The following is an 18,399-nucleotide window of genomic DNA, read 5'->3' as shown; positions in this document are numbered from 1 at the left end:
AGACCATCAAAGCTATGCCTACATTTTTATTCGTTTTAGAATGTATTAAGAATGATTTTAGAGAAAATAAGGACGATAAACTGTCTACAAGGTTCCAAGCAATACTCCTTAAAAAGAAATAACAAAAAGTTCAATGTGTATTAAAAATTATTACTTTTGAAACTTGAGACTTTGGCGCTTGCATGCACATATGCCGAAATTTGGCACACTTACCCTAAGTCTGAAATTTTTGTTTCGGTAGAAATGATACTGAAAGCGTAAATCCACAAATATGTCGCTGAAATTAAAGATTCATTGAAAATTTCCAAATTTTCCTTAAAATTACCAAAATTTCAGCAAAGTTTCGATAATTTCATGTAGAATTAATAACAATTTATTAAAAAAACATTTCGTTTTTATAAACTTTTATTTACAAAAAAGCCAAATTTCAGTGGAATTTTACACTAATTCTAAAATTTCGGCTGTTTTAGGAATGAAAACAAAAACATCAATTCGCAAATAAATCGCTGAAATTCAAAGTTTCATAAGAAATTTCCAAAATTTCATTGATTTTTTTTAATTTGTGAATATTTCGCAAATTTCATAATTATTCATACAAGGATCTGAAGGACTTCTAAATTTCTGTTATAAATTTTTAGGTTAAAACATAACCTTAATGAAAAATTTCAAGTAAAAACAGCTACCTGGAAATTTCACTGAAATTCACAAATACATTCCAACTTTAAGGAATGTTAAATAAAATATTCCTTTAAATTTTACTCATGATAGGTTCAGAGAATTAAGATTGATGATGATTCAGCGTGCAGTGAATCATACAATGGGGAATCCAATCCATTCTGCATGGAGAACATTGATGTGTCCAACTTCCTCAATATTCATTCCTTGGGCAATCACGAAGACTTCTGCCTGGCTTATGTCTTCACTTACAGGCAAGATAACCTTTTTGATTTCTTCTCCCTAACCTCAAAAATTACCTAATGTCATTTTTTGCAAATTAGGGACTTTACTGGGGGCACTTTGGGTCTGGCTTGGGTGGCATCTGCTTCAGGGGCTTCCGGAGGTATTTGCGAAAAGTATAAAACGTACACGGAGACAGTCGGAGGCCTCTATCAGAGCACCAAAAGGTCCCTCAATACTGGAATCATCACATTTGTTAACTACAACAGCCGAGTGCCACCGAAAGTGTCCCAATTGACGCTTGCCCACGAAATTGGACACAATTTTGGATCACCTGTAAGTATTTTTGGTTAAATTTGATATTTTTGGTATTGACCGGAACCTTTTGAAACATAAAAGATTCGGGAGTCTATCACTAGCGGCGTTTTGTAGTTGCAGGAATTTTTAAAATTTGAATTTAAACTGACAATATTTGAACATTTTCTAAAACCTATTTTCAAAAAATTTAAAATTTTCAATAAATTTTTGCTTTTATCTAAAACGACATTATGTTAGGAAACATAACCTCAAAATATAATTTATCTATCTTTTAAATTAAATTATGAATATCTCGGGTACAAATTATCAGTTTAGTAACTTGATTTAGTAGTTTACAGTGTATTAGTTTATTGAAACAAAGATCTTTAGCACTTAATATCCCGAAACTGTGTTCGTGGAGTACATAACCTCAATTAAAAAAGGATAGAACTTTAAATGAAAATTTATAGAAGTTTTCCTTTAGTCAAAACAGAATTTTTTAAGCATGTCAACTTCTATTTCTTTTCTTGTCTAAGCAATTTGAGAATAATTTGATTAATTTCGTTTTAGTCAACATAACCTCAAATTCATCAGAATACTTTATTCTAATTTTTAGTTATCTAACTTTGTATAAAAAATTAGCAAAGAAATAAAAAGTTTTACTCAATTAAATTTCTCTAGGCCAATGTTTATAACGGTAACTGAAATTGACTTGAGTTTTCTAAACATAACCTTAAATGAGTTAAGAGACCTTTTTGAATTTGGAGTTCTTTAATTTTGAATTCGTGAAATGAAAATGAAACGATGGTCCTAGGCATCCTAATTTCTTTTAACTAATGTCTGAACCGCTAGCTTCTGAATAATTTGAGTTTCATATAGACATAACCTCAAATCAATTAAGATAGTCTTCATTAATGAGAATGACAATTGAGGTTAAAATGAAAATTTTTAGCACAGGATTGAACGTTTTTTGCATCAAGAGTTCTTTCAATTAAGCTCTATGCAGGTGATATTAGAATAACATGACTTTTTTAACATAACCTCAAATTATTTACGATATTCTTTTTTGTTTTGGGTGACGTGACCTTCAGATCTTGAACTAACATTTTGTAAAAAGAAGTTTCGAATCATTGTAACCTCGTGTGATCATTCTCTTCGTGTGTGATTTTTCCAATAACTTCATTTGAAAGAAACATAACCTGAAATTTGTTATTTTATGTGTGTTCCATTAGAGTTATTTGATATTAAGATCAAAATTTTCTGAAAGAAAATACGTTTTTATTACGCGAATATTTCAGTAAATCACTGTTCAGTTGATTTCAGAGGGTTTTTCTAGACATAACCTCAAAATTCTTTAAATATCTTTGCTAATGGAGAGTTACTTTTGAAAATAATTATTTTTGAAAAATTATGTATATCAGTTTCAAAACACATTGAAATAGTTGACTTTATCTATTTTTTTAAGAAAAACTTAAATTTGATTGACATAACCTAATATTCATGTTTCATGAAATAATTTTATCAATATATCCTTTCGATTTGAGTCATTTAGCGTCAATAAAATCAAAATTTTTTAAAGCAAAGCAAAGTTGAGGACAAATTGACTTCCTAAACCAATATCTTCACATAGGATATGATAAAAAAAACATATTTTTACAGACATAACCTCAAAATAACTTAAGATGCTTATTCATTTTGAGTTATATGACGTTAAAATACAAATTCTTAAGAAGGAAAAGAAGGTTATTAAAATCACAATTTCATAATGTACAACTGTTCTGTTAATTTTAAAATAACTTAAATATTTCTAAACATAACCTCAAATAAATGAGATATTTCAGTTTCATTTAAACTATTTGTCTCTAAAATGCAGTTTTCAGAAAAGTAATAAAATTTATAGGCATCAGATTTTGGCTGCGACTTTTTGGTCAGTAAAAAATAAAATTTGGTCAGTAAAAAACTTTAAAAAATCGGTAAAAAATTAAATTTGGCCAGTAAAAAGTTAAATTTGGTTAGTAAAAAATCAAATGCGGTCAGTAAAAAATAAAATACGGTCAGTAAAAAATAAAATATGGTCAGTAAAAAATAAAAAATCTGGTCAGTAAAAAATCAAATTTTATCAGCGTATATTTTGGTCAGTAAAAATTAAAATTTGGTTAGTATAAAATTAAAGTCAGTAAAAAATCAAATTCGTTCGGATAAAGTCAAATTTGGTCAATAAAAAGTCAAATTTGGTCATCAAAAATAAAATTTGGTCAGTGAAAAATCAAAATTGATCAGTAAGAAATTAAATTTGATCGGTAAAATATAAAAAATGGTCAGTAAAAATAAAGAACCTGGTCAGTAAAAAATCAAACTTTCGGTGCTTCGGGAAGTTATCTGTATCGCCTGTTGAGGCAAAAGGAAATTTTCCGTGCTTTGGGAAGTAATTTGTATCGCCTGTAGGCAAAAGGAAATTTTCTGTGTTTTGGGAAAATATCAGTAGCACCAGTTGAGGCAAAGGGAAATTTTCTGTGCTTTGGAAAGTTATCAGTAGCACCTGTTTAATTTTTGTACAAAATCTAGGAAAGACGAAATATGAAATACGAAATGGTAAAATACGAAATGTACTAAAATACGAAGTTTCCGCAATACGAAATGTGCAATACTTTTTATCCGGATATGATTGATTTCCTTTTAGTATTTTATTGACTGAAATATTATTCACTGATCATATTTAATTTTCCACTGATTAAATTTCACATTTTACTGATTTAAAAAAAAATACTGACCAAATTTGACTCTTTACCGACCAAATTTGACTTTTTCCCGACCGAATTTGATTTTTTACTGACCAAATTTTTATTTTATACTGACCAAATTTTATTTATTTCTGACCAAATTTTATTTTTTACTGACAAAATTTTATTTTTTACTGATCAAATTTGACTTTTCACCGACCTGATTTTATTTTTTACTGACCTAATTTAATTCTTTTCCGATTTTTTAAAAAGTTTTTTACTGACCATATTTAATTTTTTACTGACCAAATTTGAATTTTTTATTGACCAAATTTGTCTTTTTACTGTTTTTTTTTAAAGTTTTTACTGACCATATTGTATTTTTCACTGACCGAATTTGATTTTTTACTGACCAATATTTTATTTTTTACTGACCAATTTGAATTTTTTACTGACCACAAAAGTGTTGCCTCAGATTTTCCTCTAATTCAATGCCTGCACCAGTGAATGCACTATAATGTCGTTTACAAAAGCATAACCTCAATAAAAGTTCGACTTTAATGTTCCGAGTCCGATTTACGCCAGTGATACCACATTTGACGGACATAACCTCAATTGTACGAAAAATTACAAATTTTAGATTTAAATGAGGTTAGTTTACTGATGCTTAACCTTTCCAACAGCACGATTATCCACAAGAGTGCCGCCCTGGTGGTTTGCATGGGAACTACATAATGTTCGCCAGCGCCACGAGTGGTGATCGTCCGAACAACAGCAAATTCTCAACTTGCTCCATTCGCAACATTTCCAATGTTCTCGATGCCATTGAAGACACCAAGAAGCGCAATTGCTTCCTGGCCAGCGAAGGAGCTTTCTGTGGCAATAAAATTGTGGAGAGTGGCGAAGAATGTGACTGTGGCTTCAATGATGAAGAATGTCAGGACAGATGCTGCTACCCTCGGCAAATTGGTGAACGTGATCTCAGTCTCAATGCCACAGCCAGAGGATGCACCAGGCGAGCCAGAACACAGTGTAGTCCTAGCCAAGGACCGTGCTGTCAGAGTGAGACTTGTAGCTTCATGCCGGCACATCTGGGTGTCAAGTGCAAGGAAGAGACTGAATGTTCCTGGAGTTCAATGTGCAATGGAACCACTCCCGAGTGCCCAGAACCGAAACCCAGGGACGACAAGACCAAATGCAACAATGGAACGCAGCTGTGCATCGCCGGAGAATGCTCAGGCTCCATTTGTCTGCTGTGGAATATGACTGAGTGCTTCCTCACTTCCTCCATCATTCCCAACATCGACAAGAGGAAACTGTGTGAGCTGGCGTGTCAGAATGGCAATGATACTGGCACCTGCCGCAGCACCAGTGAATTCGCTCAACTCTTTGGGCTCCCAGATGGTGGGATCAATCTGCGTCCAGGATCCCCATGTGATAATTTTCAGGTTAGTGAAATATTCTGTCTTGCAAGGCTTGCTTCGATACAAATTACAAAATATTTTGTAAAATCCACAAATATTTGTAATTACAGCATTTCATGTTAGTTCTGTATACAAATTAATTTCCTGATCAAAAGTAAAATTTTAATTTTAAAATAATATTTTTGTGACTCCAAATTCTTTCCTAATGAACAAATTTACTATGAAGTTTTCTAAGCTCGGCCCAAAAATAATTTTAACGCCACTTTTTGAAAACTTCATACCCTAGAATTTTACAGATTTTCTAGGCGTACATTTTGTTCTTATAGGAAAATACCGTTGAATCAGTCTTAATTCTGTTTTTTCAAGGTCAAAGGTTAAAAGGCTCTAGAGAGCATATTTCTCAACAGAATGTGATCAGTGTGGGCTCGTTGGAAAGGTCTTGGAGTACCTGACAAACCTGAGCCGATTTCAATCGGTTGTGAATCGGTTATGAACCGAAAATCAATTCTATTCTTCCTAAAACTACTTTGGGGATCGTTTGAGTGATTTACGAATCGGTTTAAACCGGTTGATAAAACCGGTCAACGGTAAATGATGCGAACCGATAACTAATTTGTAAATAATCTATAAATCGGTTCAAATCGGTTGTTAACCGGTTATGAACCAATGATTTATGAATCGGTTGAAATCGATTGAGAACCGATAAACGGTTATTGATTCAAAAGTAATTTTGAGGTATAGTATCCAAGTCACGAATTCGAGCACTTCGCAAAACCTGGGACGCTTTCCTACCCCTTTTACTGTTCGAACTCAAAGAGCGAGCAGTTAATCCACTTTTTTTTTCAACTTGTGACACGACTGGAGGCCAAACGGTAAGAGATATCGACTCCCGGTTTTTGACGACCCCTCCATAAGTCAACATTATCTAGGATAGCCTTTTTTCTTTTTCTCCCCACCGCCCCCCCCCCCTCCTCCCTAAGACCATGTTTTTTTTGGTTTATTTCGAAAACGGGTCCTACGATTTCTTCGATTTTCGAATATGTTTCAGACCGGATATGTTTTTACCTATGTTCGCAAATCATTTCCATATCGAATTTTCGAACATCATAGTTTAACCACTCGAGGGCCTAGTTTTCAACCGATTTGTTTAAATTTGAATTTTTTTGAAAGATCTTGAATTTTTCAACCCAACTGCATCGGACTTAACTCTTTCGTCTCCTTTGGGACCCTGGGGTACCCATGGAAAAAAATTTTTTTAGACTATTTAGAATAGATAAAAATCCGATTCTTGCGGATGATTACAAACAATAAGGATGTCCAAATCTAGGATATTTTTTGCAGGATCCCAATTAACTCCTGAGTTTAGATATTTTTGATCAAAAATCGTGAATTTTCGATTTTCTGCTTCCTTGCAGATATTGTGACTTTTTTGATATTTCTAGACCAGAATAAGGAAAAACCTCTCGGGGTCAATAAGTATGATAACTAACAATTACAGATTGCATAAATTCGAAAAACAATTTTTTCTTAAATTTTCAAAAAACTTGTTCAAACTTTATGGGTACTCTCGTCCCCAAAAATCTAGAGGTCAAAAGTAAGGTTATCGCGCCAATGCCCGCCATTTGCTTTTTGACACTAACCTTGTAAGAAAATTCTTTAAGAGATTGCTTTCAGGGAAGTTTTTCCTATTCTTCCTGATTTTGGTGAATTCTGATTGTCCAGGAAGTGTTTTTTTTTTGGCTCTTGAGAAAGATTAATGAGAGAAAGATTAAGTATCTGTTGGCAAGCAGAACTTTGGTGTCTTCTTGACCACTTCCTGGACATACCACAAGATATTGGTCAATAATTCTTCTTGTTTTAGTGATCAACATTGTAAAGGAGTCATTTGACACTCAAAAATAATTCACAAAACTGATATTATTGGCTTTTGGAAAATTGAAGTTTGTCTCCTTTTCGTTCTTTTGGGGACGAGAGTACCCATGAATTTTCCAATTTCCCAAAGGCGGAAAAAAATCTTTCTCTACAAAAGTATCATATTTGACCACTAAGACTTACAATAAAGTGAGTTTTACTGAAATACATGGGCCGGTATAACACTCGTAATTGATGTATCTTTTTCAACAAAAAAAAAAATCGAAATTATTTTTTATTTGCTCAAAAGCTTGTGATACCGCTACAGGCCAAACGGTAAGAGATATCAACTTCCAGTCTTCAACGACCCTCCATCATAAGTCAACATTATTTAGGATAGTCTTTTTCTTTTTCCCCACCCTTTCCTACCCCTCCAAAACCATGTTTCTTTGTTTTTTTTTGGAAAGAGTCAATAGTTTCTTCAGAATAGACTGAAGTGAAGCATTGAGAAAAAATTAATTAGAAAATCACAATCATGCAGATAAATTCTGTAAGGCATTCTAAGAGAATATGTGATCCCCTACAATTTGCTGATTTGTACGTATTTTTCAAGTTCAGATTCTGTCGAGTTGTTTAAATTAGTCAAAAATGGGTAATTAAAAGGAAATCTCAGAATGCTGAAAATATTGTTAAATAACTAATTCAGCCACTTTAAGTATTCAGCAAAGTCTTTTTCACTTGGGTTTACATTAATATTAATTCATATTAAAAGGAAATGCAATCTTTTATTGCTTAGTCAATTTTGTTATCAATTTCTTCAATTACTTAATATGTTTTAAAAATTTGAAACGATAATTGCATTATGGTTTCACGCAACTAACATCCAGTTGCAACGTAGTTGTATGCAATTGGTTTCAGAGAACTTAAAACCAATTTACTAGCATGCCTTTTTTGGTAAATGCAAAATATTTTCTCTTATTCTTTATCAGTAGTTATTGACCATTACAAATATTTCAATAGTACAAAATAAAATCATCAAAAATGCATTTTAATAAAATATTTTCCAAACATTTTAACAACCATCAATATTTTATATTTTCCTCTAAAATGGAATTCTATTGAGTTTGAGATTATTGGGGTAACCAAAAAAAAAATGTAATAAAATGCTTTCGTAAATGTAATTGACATAAAAAAATGGGAAATGTGCATAAAAAAATTCATTTAATTCGTGCTTCGAGCAGTCTATTGTTGATATTTTAAATTGCATCAATGTTCTCTTTAATTGAAAAAGAAAAATACATTAAGAACTTTTGTTATTTTTTTTTTGCTCACAACAAATGATCCAGGAACGAATTAATCAACGCTCTCTGGGATAAAAATTGATTTGTTATTGTTAATTCGGTTCAAAATAAATTTTATCAAAAAGGATATTTTAATTGACCTGAAAAAAAAACTGTTCCTCTTTTTGTGACTTTTACACGTGAATGAGTTTAAATTTAATTTATTTCATGGTGTATTATAAATGCGTAATATCCAGAAAAAAACATATACATGAAATTAATTTTTCACCGGAAGAGAGGCAAATAAATTGTGAGCAGAAAAAGAGCCCTCTATTCGATTTATGAATATGAAATTTTATTTAGAAATATTTAAGTTTTTCGTGCAAAAGGTTGGGCATGTTAAACAGTTTAAAAAAGTTTTCCCAGAGGGTTTGGGGAAAGGAAAACTTCCTGTGAGAGAATTTTCTTAGGGGAGCAATGGGAGGGGCGATGGCAGAGAAGGGGGCACATCATAAAGAAAAAAAAATCTCTTTGAAACTTTTCATTGAACTTTGTGTAATGGCCTTCGTTTGTGGGGTGTATGTGTTAAAAATGTTTTAAAACTTCTAAATAGTCTCGAGTGTATTTTTTGTTGTTTTTTTTTCCTTCACGTGAAAGTATAAAATCATTCTTCAAATTGCACAACAATAATTTTCCCTCCAAAAGAAAAATAAGGAAGACGAAAAGGAGAACCAAGAAGGGAGAGAAAGTCTCTTTTTCCTTTGTTTTCTTCAGCGAAATTGCTCAACTTCGTAGACCTACCATTAAGTTATAAATTAATTAGCTGCCCCATGGTAGCCAAAAAAGGAGATTGAAGGAAGTTTAAAAAAAAGGCGGCAGAGAGACAAAGTTTAGTCTTAACTGGTGAACAAAAGAAGCCACAAACTTGGAAATCACTCCCTGTGTTGGCTGATTAATTGTTTGGGTTTATTTATTTGAAACACTTTTCTTAATTCAACAGCAATTGCTGTCTTGACATGAATTTTTTCCTTCAGAATGGCCTCAGAAGTGCTTAAAATTTATTTACGTTTTTATTTAGTGCACCAAAAAAATTATAAAATGGAAATCTAGTTAGAATATTTAGAAGTTCACTCTGAGCCATTTTTTAACATTTATCGGTTAATAACCGATTCAAAACCGATTGGGACCGATTCAAGATTGTCAAGAATTCCAAGACCTTTCCAATGATACTAGATTTACCCAATTCGGTTGAGAAATACGCTCCCTAGAGCCTTTTCACCCTTTGACCTTGAAAAATCATTATTGGGAATGATTCAACGGTTTTTTCATAAAATACACAAAATAGAAAACAAAATGAATAGATAGACTATATTTTCACCAATCCTCGAGAAACATGGTATCATCGATGGAAGCAGTTAGGGAAAATTAAGATCATGTTAACGTTCCGTAGGTCGACTTACGGTGGGTTCTCTGTAGATACTAAATCACTATCTCTAACCGTTTGACCTTTAGGTCTATCTTCGGTCAAACGGTCATCCGGCCAGATAGCGTGACCTCTAAAAAAACTGCAACCCCCTCAATAAATGCAAAATGAAAAAGACAGATCATTCTCCTGAACATTTTTTTTAGTACATGAATGTTCACATGTGCTTCTGCATTGGTTCTACTTTTCTTTTGCATTGGTTCCTATCAAGAGTTTTTTGTGTCCTTGGGCACAAGGAGAATTAAGGAAAATAGTCATGATAGGAACCAATACAAAGAAAATCCGATTATGCAAAATCACGTTAGAACAGTCTTGTACGAAAAAAAATGTTTTGGAGACAGACTTCCCCATCATCATGGAATATCATCTTAACTTCTTTAGTTGATAATTCTGCAAAGCTATTGCCAGATTTCAAAATACACAATCTGTAAAGGGATTTTCAATTGGTTTGTCTTGAGATTCATCTTGATGCTAAATCAGATATATGTATTTTGGCTAAAGTGGATATAAAGAAAGAAATCTTAAACAAGATAGAATAGAAGAGAATTCTATTCTAAATGTTAATATCTTACATTAACTTAAAAAGCCAAAAAGTTACTATTTCTTGATGAGAAGTTCAAAAATTGTACCCCTTCTCAAAATAGTCCTAAAATAGGGTTCTGTTGTACTAAAATAATATTTTTCTAATTTCACTTTTCAAGACAACGCATTTCGCTACTAAAGTAATTGAATTCGAGATATTAAAATTAAGAGAAAAACATTTTAGTACATTTTTAGTACAGTTACGTAACCTAAAAGAAATTGCGTTCTTTGGATATTTTTTGAGTTTTAGGTGAAAAGTTTTATGTGAAGATCGGACACAGAGGCAACAGTTCAACTTCATAATGTATTTGTGTACTAAATCTTCCTTTCATTGTTCGACTTTTAGTAAATTAGCCTCAAAGTGTTTTTTTTTTGTACAGATATTTCAGTTAGTATATTTTTCAGTTAGTTTTAGTTTAGTTTTTCAGTTAGTTTGTGTACTAAAGCTTCCTTTCATTATTCGACTTTTAGTAAAATAGCCTTAGAGTGTTTTTTTTATTACAGATATTTCAGTTAGTATGTTTCAGTTTCAGTTAGTTTAGAACAGAGATTTCAGTTAGTATTCTTCATGAACACAATATTAAACAATATTAAATGAGTTTTTTGTTCGATTTCGATTACGTACGTTTTTAATTTTCAATTTGTAAAATTACTTTTTTAGTACAAGTCAAAAGAGATCAATCAGTAAATTCATGTGATTTGAGGTGTTCTTTTTTCACAATCGTATATGAAATAACTTCAAATTAATACCATTTTTCAATATTCAAATTCTCTTTTTAGCTTAATACAAAAAAATCACTTTTAGTACAAGTCGGATGACATTCCTGACATGCAAATCCTTGTGCTTTCTTTTAGTTTCTTTCCCCTAAAATAAAAAAAAAAACTTAAATCAATCATAAAACTGCTTATTCGAGGTGGCGTGACAGTACTAAAAATGTACTAAAATTCTTAATTTCTCAAATTTCATTGATAAACCATTTTTATGCAAATTTAGCATTGAAATATTATAAAATCAGAAAAATGGATGAAATGCAACAATTTTTTTTAAAGATGTTGTTATTGAAAGAACTATTTGTAATTCAACTCACATAAAAATCCCTTCCCTCGTAAGCTTTAAAAGCTCTCAACAACTTTTTTTCTCTTGTAACAAATCGCAGGGATACTGCGACGTGTTCTTGCGATGTCGAGCCGTGGATGCAGAAGGTCCACTGGTAAGACTGAAAAATCTGCTCTTCAACAAAGAAACTCTCTTCACGGTGGCACAGTGGATCACAGACAATTGGTACGCTGTCATTCTCATCGGAATTGGGTTCATTATCTTTATGGGAGTGTTTATTAAGTGCTGTGCCGTCCATACGCCCAGCTCTAATCCCAAAAAGCCTCCAGCCAGGAGAATCAGTGATACACTACGAGGGCCAATGAATACCCTAAGGCGAATGGTAAGTTCAAAGAAAATCTTCAATCTATCACAGATTTTCCCGCATTTCAGCTAAAACAAAGCTTAAAGTTTTGGTAACTTTGAATCAATATTACAAATTGACTTTCCCAGCAATACGAAGATTAATAAGGCACAAGTTTGTTGGAGATGAGAACCAAGACTTTGGAGCTTTTGGAACTTTGATTCAATGAGTTTGAGATTTGGTAATTGATACAATTTGTCTTGTACTCTGGTCTTTTCAGAGCATCAATTAATCAGTTTAATCGTTTACTCAACTTGGTCAAAGGGATATCAATTACCAAAAGTTTAAAGTTTCCAACATTCAGCAGGTTAATTTTAATGGAACTTTCGGCAATTTGCACAAGGCAAAAGCTTACTGAAGGCTTACAAAATTCAAATAAGCAAAGAAAAATAATTCCAAGACACCAACCAAATTATGAAATTTACTCCAAAAATTACTTAAACAATTTTAAAAATTACTGCTAAATAAATTTATATAGGCTATTATTGCAAATTATTTCAAAATTATTTTTATATAAATTATACAAAGAATTGTGGAAAATATTAGCATTCGGCCTTCATCAATATTTAGTACTAAAAAAAATTAATTAAAAAAAATAGCTCAAGACACTGAGTTTTATTAAAATTCAGGTTAAACCAAGGTATACACCATTGAAAAGAATTACCATGGCTACAGTATTATTATTGTTTTCTCTCAAAACGAGATATGGAAAATTCTAGAGAAAATTCAAAGATAATGATAAATTTGGAAGAAAAATTGTATTTTCAGTAGAGTTAATATTAGTAACAATTACGCTGCACTAGTGTTCTAAAAATTCGTTATTTTTATGGTGCGGAGAGGCGATTATTTTTATGATGGGTTTGTACTAAAAAATTAGTACAAACCATCTAATTTTTGTATTTTCTCCAAATTAAAGGAAGAAATGAGGTTATAATCTCGTTTCTTCTTTCATTAAGTGTACTGCAAAATTATTAATTTTTACAGAGACCCCAGTAAAATTTAGTACTGAAATTTACGTTAAGCCGAGACACATACCATAAAAGCTTATAGATCTAAATTGGATTAGAATCCGAGACACTTGCATCATAGAATGAGTACTTTTTCACTTACCCATAAAAGCAGAAACATTATTTTTAGTACATGAGTGCACTCATGTGTTTCTGTATAATCAACTTTACTTTGTGTAGGTTCCTGTCACGACTGTTTTCTCCAGTTTTCGTGATGTTTCAAAATCTGTAAACAGTTGTGACAGGAACTAACACCGAGGAGAGTCGATTATGCAGAAAAACACGAGAATAGCCATGTACTAAAGAAAAACGTTCAGAAGAAAAATATCCATTTTCTTTGAGCCAGCAGTCTCACAAATAAATCTCTATGAGAACACTCAGAAATTTAAGCTTAACCTATGAAATCCTTGACTTAATGACAAAGCGATAAAAGACAAGATTTGAGTTTATAGGTGTTTGCAAATTGTAAAATGAATTGAGAAATAAAAGTGTTCTTTCCCGCCGTAGCCACTGAGGAAGGCTTGGAGTCTGAGCCGAAAGCTTTGGGGAAAATCTAAATTTTCTAAGCTGACCCTTCTTTCTTTGACGTTCACCAATTCCCATTTTCATATTTAATTGAAACACTTCAAAATTATTTTTAAATTACATTAATCAATAGATCATTTGATAGGTTTCTAAGGGCGGAAACCTTGTACTGTCCGCAAAGCTTCAAGAAAACTTAGTGAAGAGGGAATACTACTTCCTCTTCACTAAAAGTATCCACTTTAAAAAGTGGCACTCCTGGGGCAGTCTGTTGTAATGGATATTTTTTTCAATACATTATTGAACGTATTGAAATACAATTAAATGAATAAAATTGTGCTTTTTGCGGATAATTCGTTTGTGTCTCGGCTATAAGTTTCCTTCATTTGACAGTTAATAAACACAGAATCAGCTTATTTAAAGGAACATGTTACAGAGCTGTAGTTGCCGAAATCCACTCGAAAAAAGGTTTGTATATTGGCTAGCCCAAAAGGCGCATGACCCAAGAATTGTGGATGCCTTGGCTAATGAATAGGCCTTTCGGTTATTTTTTTCATGCAAAAAAAAAACACAAATGCAAAGAATTTTTTTATTATTTCTTTCTTAATTTTCTTTTAATTCAATCTCTTTTTCATTTTATAATTTGTTTAGAAATCACTTTATCTGTGATCACAGCGACACCCAAAAAAAATCTTTCAACTGAAAGAATACTCTAATAAATTCTTATACACAAAATTACATTAGAATTAATCTTTTGATTAAAACATAATTTTTTTAATTTAATTCAAGCGTGTTTTCATGTTTATTTGTTTTAAAATTACTACTTTATCGCTGATCCCAACGACACCCAAAGAATTATGTCACTGATCACAGCGACTTAACCGAAAAAAGGTTGTTGTCTTGGCTATCTGTCGCTGATCACAGCCACGCGCCCGAAAAAAATTATTTGAACTGAAAAAAATATTGTAATGCGATCTTCTATACAAAATTGCTCTAAAATTTATTCATTTGATTTAAAATATCATTGTCTAATTAATTTCTTTCAAATTCAAGTACGTTTGCGTTTTTATTTCATGAAAATTCACTTTCCCATTAATCTCAGTGACACCCGAAAAATTTCGGGCGCTGATCTCAGCGACTCACCCGAAAAAGTTTCTTGTCTTGGCTATCTGTCGCTGATCACAGCGACGCGCCCGAAAAAAATATTCTAATGCTGTTCTCCACAAGGAATTACATTAAAATTAATTCTTTTGATTGAAAATATTATTTACTATTTAATTTCTTTCCAATCCAAGTGAGTTTGCATTTTTATTTGATGAAAAAGACACAAACCTTTTTTCGGATGGATTTCGGCAAACTTTAGCTACTTGTTTCGGGTACATCTAAGAAATCTCTCTTAGTTTTGTGTTTAAGATTGAATCTCAGATTCCTCGCTCGAATATCCTTCTGCGTGTCTCGGCTTAAATACAGATCTGCTAAGATTTTTTTTCTAAATTTTGAAACTGCACAATTATTTAGCAAAACGTTTCATGAATAAAAATGTAGGTTTTTTATTCAAAGTTCTTTTCGGTTGATGCCTTGGATGATAAAGTAAAAGTGTCTTGTATTAGTACTGACAATATATGTGGTCCGAGAATGTAAACAATCAAATTAAATTTGGCTTTTAATAAAAAATTAAATCTTGTCCTCAAAGATCAATTGGAAATAGAACTCTGTGACGTGCAGAAATCTTTTGTATTTTCAAGACGTCTTTGACTACAACAAGAAATTGGAACAATTGAAGTCATTTGGCGTAAACGGTCCAAATGGTACAAAAAGATGAAATGTGTGTTCCGGTTTCCGGGACATTTGAGAAAATATCATTCTATTTCGCTTACAGCGCCACCATCAGCGAAGCGGAGGACCCAGAAGTATACCACCGCCACATCACGATCGCTCCAGAGGGCGCTCAGGTGGCAGAAGTGGCGTTCAGCCGGCACCTCGACGACCACCGTCGGGAAGTCGAGCAGCCAGCGGATCCAGGGCTCCGGCTCATGGGTACGGTGAGGGGAGGGGACAGCAGTACTATCCGCCGAAAGGTGTGTTCTACAAGCCAGTGCGCTCGTGAGGGCACCTCTGAGAACATTTAGCGTGTCTTTTTGTTTAGACTCTCTCAGACGTTATCCCGTTTCCACTCTCTTTGTTTCTTCCAATTCCATGATGCAGTCTCTTACTTCTTTTTTTTTTAATTTTGTTTTTGGCCTTAATGCTTTTGTCTTTTTTTTAGCTAATTAATTATGTTTCACTGCTAATCAGCTTTTGTCTTGTTTTTCATCATTTTTTTTTTGCACTGTGTCATGTTTGATGTAGAAATGTCCTTCTGTTGTAACTGTAGTTCCAAACACATTGACAATCAAAAGTTCACGTCAAAGTAACACTTCTGTCAAAGCGCTTAACTTTTACCTTTTAGTTCAACGAAAATAACTTAGTCAAGGAAAAATCACAAAATGGCTGACTTAACCAAAAGACAATCAATAATATCTTAGATTCTGGAAGTTAATTTGAAGAAGAAGAAGATTTTCGGAATTCCGAAAATCTTCTGTGCAATCAATTTGCACTTCAAAATTTAAATGTGTTATGCCAAAAATAGACATAGGCTGATCCTGGAGAATACTCAGCTCGAAAAATTTGGCGGTAAAGGATCAGCCTAAACTATCATACACTGAGGATTTAGGATCAAGGAATAGCGTTTTCAGTGTAAATTTCTATTAAATCTCCACACTTTGATTGCTGAAGGACTTTTTAAGTGCATTATCAATGGATTTTTCGTACATGAAAGAGCACTCTGACCTTCCCATTACTCCAATCTTAATGTATTTTAAGATTTTGCAACATTACGTACCATTACTGTCCATGTTTTTTCACCCAATTGACATTTCGAAAAGCACCCAAAAACACCCAAAGTGAAGCTTTTTATTTTCAGCACTGGCGCTGATGTCGCCTAATCCGATTCACCGATTCATCCGATGATCGTAATTTCGCTAAACCTAATGAATTTAGAAGATCAGCCTGATCCTCCAAATTATGGGCTGATCCATGAGTGTATCGAAACCAATCCTCATTTTTCGGGCTGATCCCTAAGCCGATCCCTGTGTCTATTTTGGGCTTTACTCGCATGAATAATACAGGAATTATTTTTCCTGGGGTGATACGATCTCCTGAATAGATCGTAGAAGTTTAGCACAGTGTGCAGTGTACTAAATTGTACTAATTTAGTACTTGTACTAACTTAGTACTATTACTAATTTAGTACTTGTACTAATTTAGTACTAAATTGTACCGTTTGTATCAATTTGGTAAAAATTTGAAGTACAGAAGCTTTTTGGCAGCAAACTTTGAACATTTCAATGTGTTTTGGGCTTTTGTTTAATTTGTATGTATTTTGTTTTGTCTTTCATTTGAAGATTGACATAAGAACTATTACTCTTATTCCTCTCTAAAAGCAATTTTACTCGCTCTTTTATGCAGATGACATTATAAAGACAAAGCTCTCAATTTAAGTGCAAATCAATTAAGTTACTTTTTTTTACGTGAAGATTTCTGTTGGATTTTTCTCTCTTTATTTTTCTTTATTCCATGGCACAGACATAATATTTTTATTTTCAAGAGGGGAGCATTTATTTGAACAACATTTTTACACACAGAAATTTGGTTTTTATTTCGTTTTTATTCTAGTTATTTTTTATAGAGAACACGAAGAAAAATGCCTCAGGCTTAGAGAACATATTTTTCCGTATTGAATTTTCATTTTGTTTCTAATTTTTTCATTTTGTGATAGTTTTTTTTTCTAAATTCTGTTTCGATGGATTTTTTTTTAATTTTTTGTCTTTCAATTAGAAAATTGTTGCGTATTTTTTTTAATTAAATTAGATTAGTATGAAAATGAAAAAAAAAGACAAACAAAAAAATTGTGGGATTTATTTGGCGACTGAAAATGGTTTAACTTTAAAATGTTATAATTAAATTTACAGCCACCGCTCCACCAGCACCGAATTATAGTCGCGCCAATCATCCGGAAGTATATTCGGAGGCATTTCCGCCTGATCCGCGACATGCATATGAAATGCCAATTCGTCACCCAAACAGTAAAGTCTGACAGACGACAAAGACACCATTCAGCTTTATTTCACCAGGAGACTATCTGTATTTGCTATGCTCGTCTCATTTTGTCCGTGGGTGAAAAAATTTAGTTTTATAGATATTTCATTGTTAGTTCGGAGATGAAAAAGGGGGAGCAATGATGGTTTGAAATTGCTTTATTATCATTTTCTTTTTTTAAAATTTTAGCATGGCAGAGGTTATCTTCATTTGAAAGATATTCTGCTGAGAGATCTCATGTACACAGGGAAAAAAAGTTTGCAGAAAACTTTTACAAAATGGTTTTGTGTCAAAATCATTTTGTCTTAACTTGGCCTGAGCAATTCATACAGAGAATTTTGACCCTTAATGTCCATTTGATGTTTTTCTTTTAGTTCAATAGCGAAACCATAGCTCAATACGTTCACTATTCTTAAATTTCTACAATCTAATTAGTAAAAAATAGGCCATGCCCCTTTAGAATGATTTAACCTAAAAGAACAAATTGTGGTTAGAATTTTGATAAAAATTTTGAACGAATAATTTACTTGGGGAGCAAATAACAAAATTAATAGCGAAATCCTTGCAAACTACGTCCAATTACTTGGACTTCTACAAACCGTACCGTTGACAAAATAGGCCACGCCCCTTTAGAATGATTTACCCAAAACAATTTGTGGTTAAAATTTTGATAAAAATTGCGAATGAATAATTTACTTGGGAAGTAAATAACAAAATTAATAGCGAAAACCTTGCAAAC

The 18,399-nt window shown here is 32.5% G+C and overlaps 1 protein-coding gene across 10 annotated transcripts in view; it reads left to right on the top strand.

Moving 5' to 3' along the window:
• The window catches only part of LOC129807335 (disintegrin and metalloproteinase domain-containing protein 10), a 107,495-nt gene extending 89,351 nt beyond the window's left edge, over positions 1-18,144 (top strand). For 8 of the 10 annotated variants that reach the window (XM_055856533.1, XM_055856531.1, XM_055856536.1 and 5 more), the window contains exons 8-13: positions 769-929; positions 999-1,233; positions 4,598-5,362; positions 11,692-11,973; positions 15,403-15,601; positions 17,534-18,144. In XM_055856533.1, the coding sequence (XP_055712508.1) occupies positions 769-929; positions 999-1,233; positions 4,598-5,362; positions 11,692-11,973; positions 15,403-15,601; positions 17,534-17,658 (1,767 nt within the window). In that variant the 3' untranslated portion in view covers positions 17,659-18,144. The remainder of the gene's footprint in view (positions 1-768; positions 930-998; positions 1,234-4,597; positions 5,363-11,691; positions 11,974-15,402; positions 15,602-17,533) is intronic. The other 2 variants (XM_055856541.1, XM_055856539.1) reach the window with 1 other exon arrangement.
• The last annotated feature ends 255 nt before the right edge of the window (positions 18,145-18,399 follow it).

This window comes from Phlebotomus papatasi, chromosome 3 (genome assembly GCF_024763615.1).
Source record: "Phlebotomus papatasi isolate M1 chromosome 3, Ppap_2.1, whole genome shotgun sequence".
NCBI classification, from domain to species: Eukaryota; Metazoa; Arthropoda; class Insecta; order Diptera; family Psychodidae; genus Phlebotomus; species Phlebotomus papatasi.
Note: the sequence above shows the minus strand (reverse complement) of the source record. Positions and strands in the feature narration are given on the sequence as shown.